The sequence below is a fragment of the Solanum pennellii genome, chromosome 11, assembly GCF_001406875.1.
Source record: "Solanum pennellii chromosome 11, SPENNV200".
NCBI lineage: Eukaryota > Viridiplantae > Streptophyta > Magnoliopsida > Solanales > Solanaceae > Solanum > Solanum pennellii.
In genome coordinates, this window is record NC_028647.1 from 47,252,261 (window position 1) to 47,268,108 (window position 15,848).

The 15,848-nt window shown below is 35.3% G+C and overlaps 1 protein-coding gene across 6 annotated transcripts in view; it reads left to right on the forward strand.

Annotated features, from left to right (window-relative positions):
* The window catches only part of LOC107004522, a 73,277-nt gene that overhangs the window by 30,450 nt on the left and 26,979 nt on the right, over positions 1–15,848 (forward strand). For 5 of the 6 annotated variants that reach the window (XM_027912978.1, XM_015202732.2, XM_015202733.2 and 2 more), the window contains 9 exons: positions 607–795; positions 3,052–3,179; positions 3,900–4,047; positions 5,744–5,842; positions 5,990–6,091; positions 7,647–7,705; positions 7,874–7,976; positions 8,639–8,785; positions 8,853–8,969. In XM_027912978.1, coding sequence (XP_027768779.1) covers positions 607–795; positions 3,052–3,179; positions 3,900–4,047; positions 5,744–5,842; positions 5,990–6,091; positions 7,647–7,705; positions 7,874–7,976; positions 8,639–8,785; positions 8,853–8,969 — 1,092 coding nt within the window. Of the gene's footprint in view, positions 1–606; positions 796–3,051; positions 3,180–3,899; positions 4,048–5,743; positions 5,843–5,989; positions 6,092–6,411; positions 6,469–7,646; positions 7,706–7,873; positions 7,977–8,638; positions 8,786–8,852; positions 8,970–15,848 lie in introns of those variants that run through there. The other variant, XM_015202737.2, reaches the window with a different exon arrangement.

A 15,848-nucleotide genomic window follows, 5' to 3' on the forward strand; every position in this document is an offset into this window, starting at 1 on the left:
TCATATCTTTTTATTACCGTGGTGTTCGGTCTGGCTTGCACGAACCTCGATTATTGCAGGAGTACCTGCTATCTCCCACCAATATACGTACCGGGTAACTTTGTCTACCTAGACTTGGACATATGAGAAGAAATCACCTACTTCCTCCGTTTTAATTTGTTATTCTTGTTTTGACTAGGCACGGAGTTGAAGAAAATAAAGACTTTTGAATTTTGTGGTCTTAAACTAAAGATATGTATAATGTACCATACCTAACTGCCCTTTAATCTTGTGGTTTTAAATATGCCATGTGAGATTTTGGAAACAAAAAGTTGCCAAGTTAGTATAAAGGCAACATTTTAAAAGAGACTAAAAAAGAAAATCAGTCACACAGATTGAAACAGTGGGAGTAGTGTTTAGTGTGCCTTATCATTCCGTCTTTTTAGTTTACAATGTTCAGAGAATTACTCTTTATAAGTAGTGAACTTTCTTTGGGGGGTGGGTCTCAACAGTTTGTTTTTTCATGCTTGTTGTATTGCTATTCTTCATTTTTGTTGAATAAAAACTCCCTTATATACACACGCAAACACAGAAATACATAAATAATTGTTTTCGCTGGGTTTACAGGATATTTTATTGAATTCATCTTCGAGTAATGTAAGCAACATTGTCAATACTGTCAAATCTATGGAGGATGAGCATATGTACAGCAAGCCTCGTGGATGGTTAAATTGGCTATCACGTGGCATGCTTGGTGCTGGAGGAACTGATGATTCTAGCCAATTTTCTGGTGTTATTTCTGATGATGTGGTCAAGGTGAGCCTTATCACTCCTTTTCGCTTACTTCCCTATATTTGCATTGCCTATAATAAGCAAAAAAAAAAAGGGTAAATAAGCAAATATTATATTGTTTGTTGTTCATAATGGACTGTATAGTTCTGAAGTCATGTGGAATTAATATAATTGACATATTCTCAGTATGAATGAAAGTAGGCATAGAAACTTACATACTACTACTTTTTTGATGAAAAGAAACTTATATGCTTTTTGTACTTTCTCCACCTGCTAACATACTATTTTCTGAATAAATTTTTGTACTCGTCGGAGTGGGAATGGGGTAATGACTTCAAATTTCACACATTTACTATTACCCAAGATCTAGTGTGGTCCATGTCCACCATTACTATATTGTGGACAGTGGTAAAAAGGTAGCTCTTAACCTCAAATTTGGGGACACGTGGCCTTGATTAAAAAAATGGTAGATCTAGTGAGCAGTGCTGAGATTGTTACCACATTAATGGTGTACTTAATTGCATTTTGTCCGAGAAGCTAAATGTGTTTAAAGAAAACCTGAAAGAAGGGAACAATAAGATTCCTGGAATCTTCAAAATAGTAGTAGAATAGAATGACGTCCTGTAAAGGTTACTAATATTTAATAGACTGGAAGGAAGTATGGTATTAACAAAAGAATTCTCTCAAAGAAAAGAGGTAGAGATAGCATTTACTTCATAAAAAAAGAATAGAGGTAGAGACTAGCTACACGAGGTGGCAAACTGTGAAGAATTAATAGGAGGCAGAAATCAAGGTGTTTTTGGTTAAAATAAGGTAACAACAGCACTAGTATCTGTATGAAGATGACCAGTATGCACGGACAATATGAAGGACACTGAAAGACCCTAGAAGCCAAAGAGCAACAACAACATACCAGTGTAATCCCATGGAGGGTAGAGTGTACGTAGACCTTACCTCTACCTTGGAGGTAGAGAGGCTTTTTCCGATAGTCCCCCGACTCAACAGGCAGATACTATCCCACCATTAACAATTGAGATGTGAAGTGAATGCCTAGCAAGGTGGTGGGTGGTGGTGGAGGTGGTTCTGCCACTCAAGTGTCTGAACCTGCATTGTTCATTACAGTGCCCCCCCACAAAAGGGACATGAGTACCGTGGAATAACACTTGTCTGATAAGGCAGACAGAATGACATAAGATAGGCAATAAAGCTCATGAATATAGGGGCATAAAACATGACATAGTGGTGGCATAGGAAAGCTAAGGAGCATCTTGTAGTTCATTATGCATATTATCTTTCTTAGTCCTTTTTGATGACATTACTATCTTCTTTAATTTCTGGGATACTATCTGCTGTATCCCGGCCTTCATGCTTAACACAGTCATAATAAAATGGTGGAATACTATCTGTCCTATCCCAGTCTTTGTGCTTAGTATGGTTATAATAAACCGGTGGGATACTATCTGCCGTATCTCTCCAATTTTGTATGATCTGCACATCCGAGTTAACATCCACATTTCTTAGTAAGATACTAGTGGATCATTCAAATACAAAACTTTTATACTACTGTCCAATCTTGCACAATCTCTCATCCAACTTTTGAGGTGCATTTCTAAGTAGAGAAAATAGATTATGTAAGTTGAAAAAACATGGTTAACATCCATTATTTGCATTTATGTGGATTTGCTATATTTCTGATAAAAGATGTTAGACCAGATGTTTTTTGTGTTATGAAACTGGGGAGATCAGCAATCGCCTCTTCCTACATAGTAAATTCACTGCTCAACTTTGGCATATGTTCTCTATCACCAAGACTGAATAGACAATGCCTGAACATACAGCTGATCTAATGAGCTGTTGGATCAGAAGAGGGGGGAGCAAGGATTAGAAGAAGTGGTGTAGGATAATCCCATCCTGCATATGGTCGTCAGTGTGGAAGGAAAGAAATATGAGATGCTTTGAAGACAAATTTAAGCCCATCCATGTTGTGAAAGGGAACTGCCTATCCACACTGTTTTTTTGGTGTAAATGAAATTGTATAGAGGAAATAGAAGATCTTGTAGATTTCATTGGCTCTCTGTAATCTAGATTTTATTTTTTCTTCCTCTTGTAACACTTTTTGAGGTAGCCAGCATTCCTTAATGCTGAGGAATACAACACTACCATTTATAAAAATGAAGTTGGTTTTACTTAAGTTTATAAAGGGTCGGTATTTGCATTAACGTGATTGCTATGAATTTCAACTTTTGACTAAAAATACTTACTGATACTTTTTCTTGACAGGATATATATGAAGCTACTAAGTTCCAGCCTGTTCTATCACTGGATGATGATGCACCTGCAGACAATCAAATCTATTTCTCTTCATTGAAGTTCAACATCAAACAAGTTTCTGCTAGTATACGGAGCATGTAGGTCTTACTTGTAGAAGACAAACTTATCTGACACTAAATCTATATTTTTCCTTTTCTGGTCATTATGGTTCAAAATTGAAGTGGTTGACTTTTGGAAATCATTCTTGTGATTAAATCTACACTCAACTGTTTCAATAGCCTTTCTCCTTGTTCTTTTAAAGATTTAGCTCTCCTCAAAAGCGTAACCTGCCAACCTGGGGATCTACTTTGAATTAGAAATGGACAAGCAATGGAGACAGTTTGTCAATCTGCCTTCCACTAGAAATCTTGGGTTTGAGTTACCTGCTTGTTTTAGATACCTACGACTTTGTGCTCAAAGTGTTGCCATCATCTCATAAACACTTCATATGAAGCTAATTGGGCTGAAGTTCCTTACTTTATTTGCCACCTCTTTCTATGGGTTCATAGGATACACTTCATACAAAGTTGCTTTCCTTGAAGTCTCTCCCTTTCATTTACATATGTCAGTGATGCCTCTGGTGTTACTGAATACAATAAATAGACTAATCAGTTCAAAGACAATATGTGTGTTTGTCTTTTCTTGACCCTTGGCCTGATACCTATTTTATGGAGTACATGGAATTGACCTGAAGTGAGTTGAAATCGATTAACATGGGGAATGACGATTCATAGTCGACCTCACTTGTTCCAGATTTATAATTGTATTGATTTATGTTATGGCGCACTTACAAGTTGCTCTTCTGTTTTATTTTCTAGGAAGCTGGGTTATGCCGTTGCCAATTTGGTACTTGAAGGGATTTCTGTTGGGTGTGAGACTTGGGAGGAGACTGCTGTTATCATTGGTGAAATAAACTCGGTCAAGATGCTTAATCCATTCAACAAACAAGTCGTTTTACGAACAAGGGTTAGTCTATGTTAAAGAAGTTAATAATTTTGATTGACATGTCCATATTCATATTACTTCCAGTTGCACATCTAAGTTTACGTGGTTTCGCAAGTAATATAGTGGCTCTAAAAGAGCTTGATTATCAAATCCAAAGGATTTGTCGATTAACTATTCTAATGAATTATAGTAGTCTAATTATTTATTCAAGCGTGCCAAAAGAGTTTAATTTATAATTGAATATTCAGAATGCAAGAATAAAACAATAAAATTACTTACAATAAGTGGGATAATTCCGGGGCTGCAGTATGCTTAAGGTATCACATTTTATGCATGAATTAACTACGCTTATCAACCAACATGGGTTGTGGTATATTGGTGGGAGTGCTTCACCCTTAACCAGAGATCTCGGGTTCAAGCTCTGGTATGGTGAAAATCCTGTTGGGAGCGCTACCCCCGAATGGGCCCTGCAATATGTGATTCAGATTTAGTCGGAGCTCCAATGTGGGTTGTGGATACCGGGTGGGAAATAAAAAAAACCGCAGTTATCAAATTACTTATTTACAGGGTTGATTTTATGATCATGATCTCTCGACCTCTAATCTCGTACTCCAGTTGACTATCTAACGACATTGAGAGCAGGGACAAACAATAGTCAATTGATAAGCATTTATATTTCATCCCGTTTAGTAATCAAGCTCGGTGTTTGTTTGAGTGTCAATCCTAAATATGAATCTGAGCAAGTGGTATGTAAGAGAGATCAAACTCTTTGTATTCTTTGGTCTATATACCTTTCCGTCTCTCGAGTTCAAGAATAGACAATATATTTATCTCTATAGTGATTAAACATGAAATACTAAAACAAGAATAATAAAATAATTTAAAAAGCGACAACTAACATTAATTCAAAACAATCAATGTTCAACAATTACCCGTAGCTACAACTCCAGAATAAGGGTTTTGAGCTACTAATGTCTAATAAAAGAAGAAAAAGAAAAAAAAAACTATATAGTATTTATAGATGTAGAAATCCCTAAATAAAATAATTTAGTCCAAAACAAATTGAGAACCGAAAACCAACAGGAATTGGTTCCAAGCTGAAACAGTCCAACCGCCTTAACAATTAGCGTCTTTCATCAATTGGCAAGTGCCTTCAGAAGTTGCCACATGTCAATGAGTAACGGCCATCAATTTGCTTTCTTTAATTTCAGGAGACCTTTTTTTTTCCATATATATTCATTCTATAATCTTCCATCTTTAATTCATTTAGCTCCAAACTTCATCTTTACGCCAATTTACTTCTACAAATAAAATACAATATTTAACACAATTTATATAACTCATGCTCAAAAAGGAAAAATACAAATAATTATTAAAAATATATATTTTTGGCAAGATTACTGTCTTGATAACAATTTGAAATCTTTCCTTCTGATAGTTCCACTATACTCATTTTGTGGCTCATGAATGTAATGGAAAAGGGTCAAAAATGCCCTTTAAGTATGCCAAATTAAATAAAAATGCTCTCAATTAATAGGCTGGTCTTATAATGTCTCTGCCGTAAATAGTTGTGCATCTTTGATCCCTTATGAACTAGGTGGCTAGTTAGTTGCCTCTATGTTTGCTTGCATTTATGCATACACATCACTTCTTGCAACTAATTAAAATTATATTTGATTATAAACTGTTATAGCTTATAATGCTTTGGTTAACTTAGGTAAATTCTGATCGAGGAAAGCCCAAAATTCATCAACCTTCTCTAAGTTTCCAACTTGACATGTCGCGTCTAAAACAGGATTCTACTTTATCTGTAAAGGTATTGTCATCTTCTTTGCTTTTACAATATTTAAGTCAGTTGCAAACTTTTTACTATTACCACAATGTTATGCAGCTGTTATAAGTTATTTAATTATTGAACAGGAGGGTTTTCAGAGATTGACATCCTATAACTTTGTATAAACAGGCCTCTGTCCAGCCACTTCAAATTAGTTGTGATCTAGAATGTTTCAAGAATATTATGAGTCTTTCTTCCCTTTTGGAACACTCTTACTCTCTGCAGGACAGGGTAAGTATTCAAGCTGTTGTGATTGTTTTACTTAGAACCCCATAAAATTTGATACTTCTGAGATCTCTGGATAGTCGTCTTATTCTCACTTTGGCCTCCAGGTTTATCCACTGATCACCAAAATTCCGTTTCATTGTATAACATACAAGTTACTACTTAAAACATGACATTTTGTTGAGTGGTGTTCAATGTCAATGTGTTACATTCATTTGGTAATTGATTTCTGATTGCCTTTATATCATTTAGCATGAATGTTTCTTATCATAATGAACATCATACAATGGGTGTTCTAACACTAACAGTGACAGAGAACATCAATTTACTTTGCGATTGGGAGCTAATGCAACAAGTATAAGGGTGCAGAAAAGATGCATAAAGTAAGTTTGTGAATGGATACAGCTATTAGTAGAAGTCAAGGACAATGTCTATATAATATCTGTAGAAACAGAAAATATATAGATATTCTAGAATTAACTGTCTTGACTATATCTCCTAACACCGGGCTCATCTTCTATAAGTTACGGCGTAAACTAATCAGATCTCATCTTTAAAACAAAAATGTAATTTAGCCAGAATACTTGGGAGAACTTTGATGATTTTTAACTCAAATTCTGACTTGTATAACTGTTAGAGTCCCACATCGGTGGGTTAAGGGCTTTTTGGTCTCATTATATGGTCTTGCGCAAAGCTGCCCTACTTTTTGGGATTGAGTGAGCTCCCAAGATTCATTCTTTAACAATGACTAATATCCTCAAACGTAAGTTAAGAAAGAAATTTGCTTACTTTGAATCAGAGCAAATAGTTGGCAAAATAGTACTGATGGAGCCCTTGGAACAACTTATTGGAAGTTCACAAGAATGTTGCTAAAATGTTATACCAATTTTTGTGGTAGCATCTCCTTTTTATGGTCATTTTTGCAACTTTTTCTTGGGAGATCTTTTTAACTATACTATTTTTTCTTAAATCTCCAAACAAAAGATGCAAAAATTGACCAGAATAAGGCGATGCCTTTGTAGAAGTTACAGGTAAGGGCCCAAATACTATTGGAACATTCACCTAATTGTCGCCAGAACAATCTTTTGCAATAGACATTGGTGTCAGACAATCACTAGAAATAGGCATCGTGACTTAGAAATGATGAAAAGATGTACACTGCTGGGATTGTCAGTGAGAATGAGAGTGTCATCGGAATGGTTACTTAGAAAAGAAGCAATCCCAGAACAGTCACCAGTAAAGAGAAAAGTGAATTCATGAAAAAGGAAAATTTTAGAGAACCTGATTACTGATGGATGCTTTACGTCTCTACCAAAATCGTAGATGCCCTGATATCATGTTAGGAAAATAAAAGAGAGGAGAGACATTGATGATTTGATGAATGTGTAACCAATTATAGATGTCAAACACAATGTGGAACAATATTCAACTTTAAAATTGAACCCTCTTCTATTAAAACTCTTTTTACTTTCAAATACCTAAACTAGTCGTTACATTGTTTAATAAGGCAACGCTTTACATGCTAGATGCTGTTGTGATTTGATAGTGTTCCGTGTTACAGATTCTGTCATCCATCAACAGAATTCAAAATACGACTGCACGACTTCAGACTAAAATTGAGTAAGTATATCAAGCAAGCTCATCTATTTAGTAGATATTCTTGCTTCCTAGTCAAATACATGGATTTTACTTTTATATGCGATATGATTATACTGATGCAAATCAATTTGATATCCATGATAATTGTGCTGCCTTGCTGCTCTTCCTATGTTTTATGTTTCTCCGCAGGCATGTCTTATCAAATCGCAAGACTGTGACATGGAATGTCCATATATTGGGTATTGCCATCCTTGTTCCTGGTGGAGGTGCAGATTCTGACATGCCTAAAATGGTAATTCTTCCATGCCATTGTTGGTGCATTATCCCTATTACCCCATTATTTGTCCAATGTCCTTCAGTTCTTCACTTGCTCCAGGGCTTTCTTCCTACCTTGTTATTCTTTCTAGGTCCGAAACAGCTCATATTTTCTATTCAAGTTGGGTAGATTTGATTTGCAGTTCCCAAAAACATGTATATTTGTGTTGTGTTCCCTAAATGAAGTTGTAGTTTAGAGGATTTCACATCTACAAATTTGGGACTGTTTAGAAGAGATTTTGATTTGGTCCGAATTGAATATTCAGTGCAGTTCATGTATAGTTAAACTAAATTCAATTTTTTGAGTGTATTGTAATGAATAGTTAGTGCATAGCTCATGTATAGTTAAGCCATATTCAGATTTTTGATTGTATCATAATGTATAGTCAGTGTATAGTTTCTATCTTTTTTGACAATTTTTATGTGAATAAAAACATGGTATATTTATTGTTGACTAATTACTTTATTGTATACATTTGAAACTAGCCCAATAAGATGTTGGGTTGCCCTCCAGTAATTTTATTGTGATCCATTACTTGCATGGTGTGCTTGACCAATTTATGATTGAGAACTGGAAGGCTTCATTATTTCCATGTAATTAGTCCATTTTCAGTGGCCTAAAATCTCTAGTTTGGGCAGGTACTTGAAGCAGGGGAATTAACATTTGGGTCTAAAGGCGACAGAGATACTGTATTAGCATCGCCTCTTTGCACTAGTAATGTTGTCTTGGGTTGTCAGCTTCAAGATCTCTATGATCACTTTGAGATTAACATTAGTGATCTTGAGGTTAGTCATTTACACTTTGATATTCAACTTCCTCGTATGGTGTAAGTTAAGTGATTCTGTTCTGCAGGTAAAACTTTTAACTTCAAATTCCTCTAGAACTGTCCCCCTTCTGGAGAAACTTTGTACCAATATCAACTTGACATTGTGCATTATTGCTGATGAATCAGAGTTGAAAAATTGTGAGGTAAGTGAATCATTTTTATGACTATTTTTTCTATGTGTTGTGATAGCAATTTAATTTTTGGTTTCCAATAGTCTTTTACTTTTCTCCAGAAATCACAGGCTCTTCAATTCTTAAGCCTTTATTTGTTGTCGTGTAATTGAAATTGATGGATATATCTGGTGGTGCAAGGATCTAATTTAGTCGACAAACTATTTTTTGTCTCTATGTTCTTGACTGGTAAAATAGAAAAAGTTTTTAATCTGCTAAATGTACATATTAATTGTTTCACCATTAGGTTCATTATTTTTCTTGTCTTCATTTCTTAAGCCTTTATTTGTTGTCGTATAATTGAAATTGATGGATATATCTGGTGGTGCAAGAATCTAATTTAGTCGACAAACTATTTTTTGCCTCTATGTTCTTGACTGGAAAAATAGAAAAAGTTTGACTGCTAAATGTACATATTAATTGTTTCACCTTTAGGTTCATTGTTTTTCTTGTTTTCAAGATACTAAAGATGCTTCTTTTCCTTCTCCTCATTGGATGGGCGCAGTTCAATGTGGGACTGAAGAAGAGCTAATGATCCACACTCTTTCAGTTTAAAATTTGAAAGAATGTAGACTCCAACTTAATTGAACAAAATGTACATATTTCAACAAATGGATGCTTTTTTTAGAGAATCATGTCTTCTGTAAGGTGCTTGATGTTGAAGTACTATCATCTTTGTATCTACGTTCAAGATCATGTGGTGCTTTGATGATTGACAATTTATGTACAAGAGAGTTTATATGAAGAAAGAAGAATGAAGAATGAAGTTTCAAGAACCATGTCCTCAGTGAGATAGATCTCTAAGAAGAAGTGAAGAAATTAACAAAATCTTCAGAGGAAGTCATTAGAGAATATGTTCCCCTAGGGTAGCATGAGAGACTATCAAGAATATATTATTTCACATATGCACTAGGAAGTAGGAATCATTGGAGAATTGTAGTACGGTAGAATTCAATTCGACAAGGAACTGAAATTATTTCATGGAAAGCTATCATACATTATGCACATGGAATTAGCTTGAAAATAGGAGAAAGAAATCGACGCGTAAAATGTTTCGAACCAAGTCAAACTAGTACTGGATTTTGTGAAAGTCTCGACCTAATTTATGTTTTGGAATAGAGTACTACAAGGCGACTGTATAAACAACTTTGGAGTGAGACAGCAAAGTTAAAAAGTTCTACACAAAGAGTTTCGAAGAAGAAGTTGTTGCTACAGCGAGAGAACCTGTTGCTATCAAGATCTATCCATATGGTTCTGGAGCTGTAATAGTAGTTTCTTGTGTTGATTCCAAGACAGTATCTTGATTACTTTCTTAGTTGATTGAATTAGGTGTTTTTTGTGTCCATAAGTGACTTCGTTGACCGGATAGAGTCATTGAAGAAGAAGAGTAGAGAGGGTAGAGGTTGGGATCAATTCCTTAGGTTTTACAAGAGCAGTTGTAAGCCTTAAATTTGGCTCGAGTTTAGTGAAAGAGTTTTGAGTAAATCCTACGGAGGTGGATCACTGTTTTTGCCTCCCTTGAGCAAGGAGTTTTCCACGCTAAATACTTGTGTTGATATACTATTTGCAATTTTCCTTCTCGCATAAATGCTCAAGGAGTATGGTACTTTGAGTACTTAGGTCGCAGCCAAACTAACACTTGACCTTTTATATAGACTTTGTGTGTGCTGATTCCCCATCTGATCGATGCGATTTTACTTTAAAAGAAGAGGAAGGTTACATAATATTTTGATTAGGAAAATTATCTGTTAGGTAAATCCAAGGCCTTCAATATTTTATGCACCTTTATGTGTACTATGCATCTAGATATATTGGTGGGTTGTTCACAATAGGATATATGAAATTGAAGCTTATGTGCGATGATCGAAAGATAACAAAAAGAAAGGCTTATCCCGTGCATGAAGTGTACTCTGGCCACTGAGTCATGGGGAGAGAATGGCCTATAATGAACACTATTTTCCTTTACATTGCCTCAAAGAAACTGTATCCATGCCTTAAAGCTTGTGACATACAAGTTAAAAGAGTTAATCTATCATTGCGTCAACACATGCCCTGATCCTAAAAAGGATAAAGTTATAAACTAAATTTTGGGAGATACATGTTTTTTTGATGATTGTTGGGTGTATGTTGATGTAATTAGTGCTTCAGATCTGATGAAACATGGCAAGTATTTGGTTTCATTCACCGGATTAAATTATGCACGTGGTACTTTCATAAAGGTATAATAGTTGGTGTGAATGGCTAATCACTAATGCACACAGAGAGGTATAACAACATAGATCAACTGCTCATTCAGGGGAATATAATCCAAGATCCAGAAATGATCCAAGGGAAAATAGTGGAGTTCTACCAGAAACTTTACTCAGAAAATGTCCAGTGGAGACCCTATAACAATTTCTTAAACTGTCCAAGGCTAACTATTGCATCCAAAAGCACACACAAGTGCACATGGTCACTCAAGTAATACATCGACTTTTTTGAGCCAGATTATCGAACCCAAACGATTTCAAATCAACAAATAACAATTCTCTTGTGTCTAAACTAAATTTACTCCAACGATAAATGCTTTTAGGAATTTGTTTATAACTATTGATTGAACACTATAAAAAATTAATTACTTTTATCAAATGGTTTCAAACAAGAGAATTTCACAATTTGGAAAGGTATCCCAAGGTTGTAGCATAGATCGGTATTGATTATCCTAGTATTCAACGGGTTAACTTCATTATGGATCTGCAAGGTTCATTTTATGATCACGATTTTCCGACCTTTAACCGCCTACCACCACTGACATCCTAACTACATCGTTGAGCGGGGTTAGGCATGAATCAATGACGGAGCATTCAGCATTCATCTTGCATAATAACCACGCGTGATATATAAGTATAAGACTATCCTATATACGAAACATTCTAGACTCTACCCTAGAATGAACACGCTTTCACATTCTTTGGTCTATCCCTCCATTCATCTTCCGAGTTCAAGAGCGAACAACAAGTTTATTCTAATGTTGATCAAGCATTAAAATAGTAAAATAAGAGTGCAAGCACAAATCAGAAGATAACCCTTCTCATACTAGAAACAAATTGTATTAGACCATTAACTGTAGCTACAACCCTAAGATAGGGATTTTAGCCACTCATAGCACAAAAGATGATGAAATAGTGGTTAGTAATCATACAAAGTTTACCAAGATGAAGAAATGGAAGAAAAACCCTCGAAAATGTAGTAAAATTGCCCAAAGTACCGTGCTCCCGTGTTTTTTGAACTTCATTCCCCTAAAAAATAGCAAACTTAAACTATTTCTAGTCTAGAATAAAAACACGTGGCCAATTTTTGGTGTCCAGGTCTGCGACGCGGACCTGTTCCTTCGCCTAAAGTTTAACCCAGTTGAAACCTCTCTGCGACGCGCTCCCATCGCGCACTCAACTGTTTAATGGAATGCCTCTTATGCATACGCGTATTAGCTCCGCGACGCGGAAGTGCTCCCTCGTAGTGTATTTTCCAGCTTCTGGGCCCTTTTCCTTCACTACTTTTTCTCTTTTTCGACCTTTGTCTAGGTGCCCCATTTTGGCTCGTTTTCTTTGCTTTTCAACCTAGAACATCTAATCACATTGGTTAGAAGAAGCGAGACATCAAATGACTCTCAAAACGTAATTCCGACACCGAAATGCTCTCAAACTTAGCTATATATATGGAATAAATTGGTTATTAGGTGCATAAATATGCCCAAGATCACTAACAAGGGAGGAAATAAAGGACCTAGAAAGAACTTTTCAAGAGGAAGAGGTTCTGAGAAGTTTAAAGCAATGTGCAGTGGATAAAGCACTAGGACCAGATGGCTTTACAATGGTTCTACATCAAATGTTGGGAAGTGATCAAGGGTGATATCATGAAGACCTTTAAGCATTTCTATGACCAAGGGAGGTTTGAAAGAAGTTCTAATGCTACTTTCATAGCCTTGATTCCAAAGAAAAAAGGTACTAAAGAACTAAGGGACTTTAGACCTATCAGTATGATAGGAAGCATCTATAAAATTCTCTCAGAAGTGCTCACTGAAAGGGTAAAACAAGTGATGTCTAAACTTGTTAATTAATAATAACTAGCTTTATTTTTTTGACGACAACAATAGCTACCTTTTATTAAGGGGAGACAAATCATGGATGTTCTAATAGCTAATGAAGCTGTAGATTCCAGATCAAGTTTGAAAAAACCGGGCTTCTTATGCAAATTAGATATTGAGAAAGCATATGACGATGTCAACTGGGAATTTCTTATGAGTATGCTAGCGAAGATGGGTTTTGGTCTCACATGGAGACAATCGATTAAATTCTGCATATCTATCGTAAGCTCTAAGTGTTGATAAATGATTGTCCATCAGGGTTTTTGGGTTCACAAAGGGGCTTAAGGGAAGGTGATCCCTTATCACCTTTCCTTTTCCTATTAGTCATGGAGGGACTCAAGAATATGATTATGAATGCAAACAGAGAAGGATGGCTAAAAGGTTTTGAAGTAGCTAGAGTCGGAAGGGAAAGCAAAAGGATAACGCATCTACAGTATGTTGATGATACCCTGATATTTTGTGACGCTGAAAAGAACCACCTTAAAATTTTGAGACTAATTATAGTCTTGTTTAAAGGAATGTCTGGACTTCATCCATGTAAACTGGAGAAAAAACTTCTTGTATCCGGTTAATGAAGTGCCAAATATGGAAAATTTGAAGTTAATTCTTGGTGGTGAAGTGGACGCTCTTCCAACTACTTCTTTTGGTATGCCTTTAGGGGACAAATCCACGTCTTTGGAAATTTGGAATGGGGTGATTGAGAAGTGTGAGATGAAACTAGCAAGGTGGAAGTCACAGTACCTCTCACTTGGAGGAAGACCGACTTTGATTAACTATTTGCTTGATGCACTTCCAACATATATGATATATTTATTTCCTATTCCTCCAGGTGTCATTAATAGGTTGGATAGCATCAAGAGAAAGTTTTTGTGGCAAGGAAACAATGAAAGGAAGGTGTACCACTTAGTCAAATGGAAAAAAGTGATCAATGATAAAAGAGTTGGGGGTTTAGGGATCAAGAACCTTAAGAATCAAAGCAATGCTTTGAGAATGAAGTGGCTTTGGAGGTATTCCAACGATGATCAAATTTTATGGGGCTCAGTCATAAAACCAAAATATGAAGAGAGTGACAATTGGATGACAAAGGAAGTGACCACTCGTTATGGTGTTAGTTAATGGAAATCCATTCGATCACTATGGGATGAATTCAGACAAAACACCAAGATTAAAGTGGTAGATGGTGCTAAAACTAGATTCTGGAAGGAGGATTGGCATGAAGCAGGAAATCTGGACACACTTTTCCTGTACATACATACTCTTGTTCTTCAGCATCAAAATACAAGAGCTGAACTATGGACTCCAAATGGGTAGAATATTATATTTAGAAGGCATCTCAATGATTGAGAAATTCCAAGAGTTACAGAATTCTTCGGCATCATTGAACAATTTAGTGGCTTGGAGACGGGGAAAGACAAATTGAAGTGGTTGAGGAACACAGTACTGGGACTTTTAACGTAAGTTCAACATATAGAAAGTTGAACCACACAATCATGCTCTGATACTATGTGAAATTAAGTCTTAGGCCTAACTCACATCGCAAAAGTTAGCTTAAAGAGAGGAGGATTGTCCAAGCCTTATAAGGAGTCCACCCATCTCATTAACCACCGATGTCGGACTTTTGTCATTCTTTAACAATGTAATAACAAGATGAAAATATTTTTAATCATATCATATATACATATAAAAGAGAACCATAGTCCCGCCTACGTGGCGTCATTAGAAACAAGGATTCCCTTTTAAATTTATCTATTAATAAAACTAGCCTTCCCCTTTTAATGAAAAGTTGTGACTTTTATGAACAGGTGTGATTTTATGAAAAGGTGCGACTTTTATGAAAAGTTGCGATCTTTAGGGAGAGTTATGACTTTTATGAAGAGTTGCTACTTTTATGAAAAGTTGTGACTTTTATGAAAAATTGCGACTTCTATGAAAAGTTGCGAGTTTTATGTAAGGTTGTGACCTTTTTGAAGGTTTGAAACTTTTCCAAAAGGTTGTGACCTATACTTTGTTTAATATAAATAGTGGGATTTTTCTACCACTATTATTTGTAGACTTTTTTCGTTATAGGGTAGTCGAATTCAAATATTAATTATGCTTCTTATGAAGTTTCTATTAAAAATTTCAGCAAGGATGATTGAAAATCGATCTTTTCTTTCTTCCCTTCCTACAGGCTTCTTCATATGATCAAAGAAAAATGGTTTAATCGCAATTTGACATTATTACTCTTGAACCTCTTAGTCTACAACTCATAAAACTGTTGAAATGGTTCAATTTATTATATTTGGTTCTTTAATAACAAAACATTTATTTCTGCCACTATTATTTTTAGGTTTTTTTCGCTATAGAGGATTTGAGTTTAAATACATTAATTACGATTCCTATGAAGTGTATTTCATTCCTCAAAGTTTTCTTCCTCATATCTAATGAAGCTTAATCTTTTACTGTAAGTCATAGTAAATTCATGTATCTATTGCAATTTATTTTTTCTATTTTGGTGTCTTTTTTATTAACTCACAAAAATTTCAGTGAGGATGATTAAAAGATTATCTTCTATTTTGTCTCTTTCTATAGTTTTATTCGTATATTTTTTGGGAAAATTTCTTGCGGTTTGTGCTATATTTGATAGCACAGAACAATAAATATGCGATTGCTCATTCTTAGGTACAAACATTTTATATGCCATTGCACCCTTCCTAAAATATTGGTATAGAGACAATTAGTTCACTTTT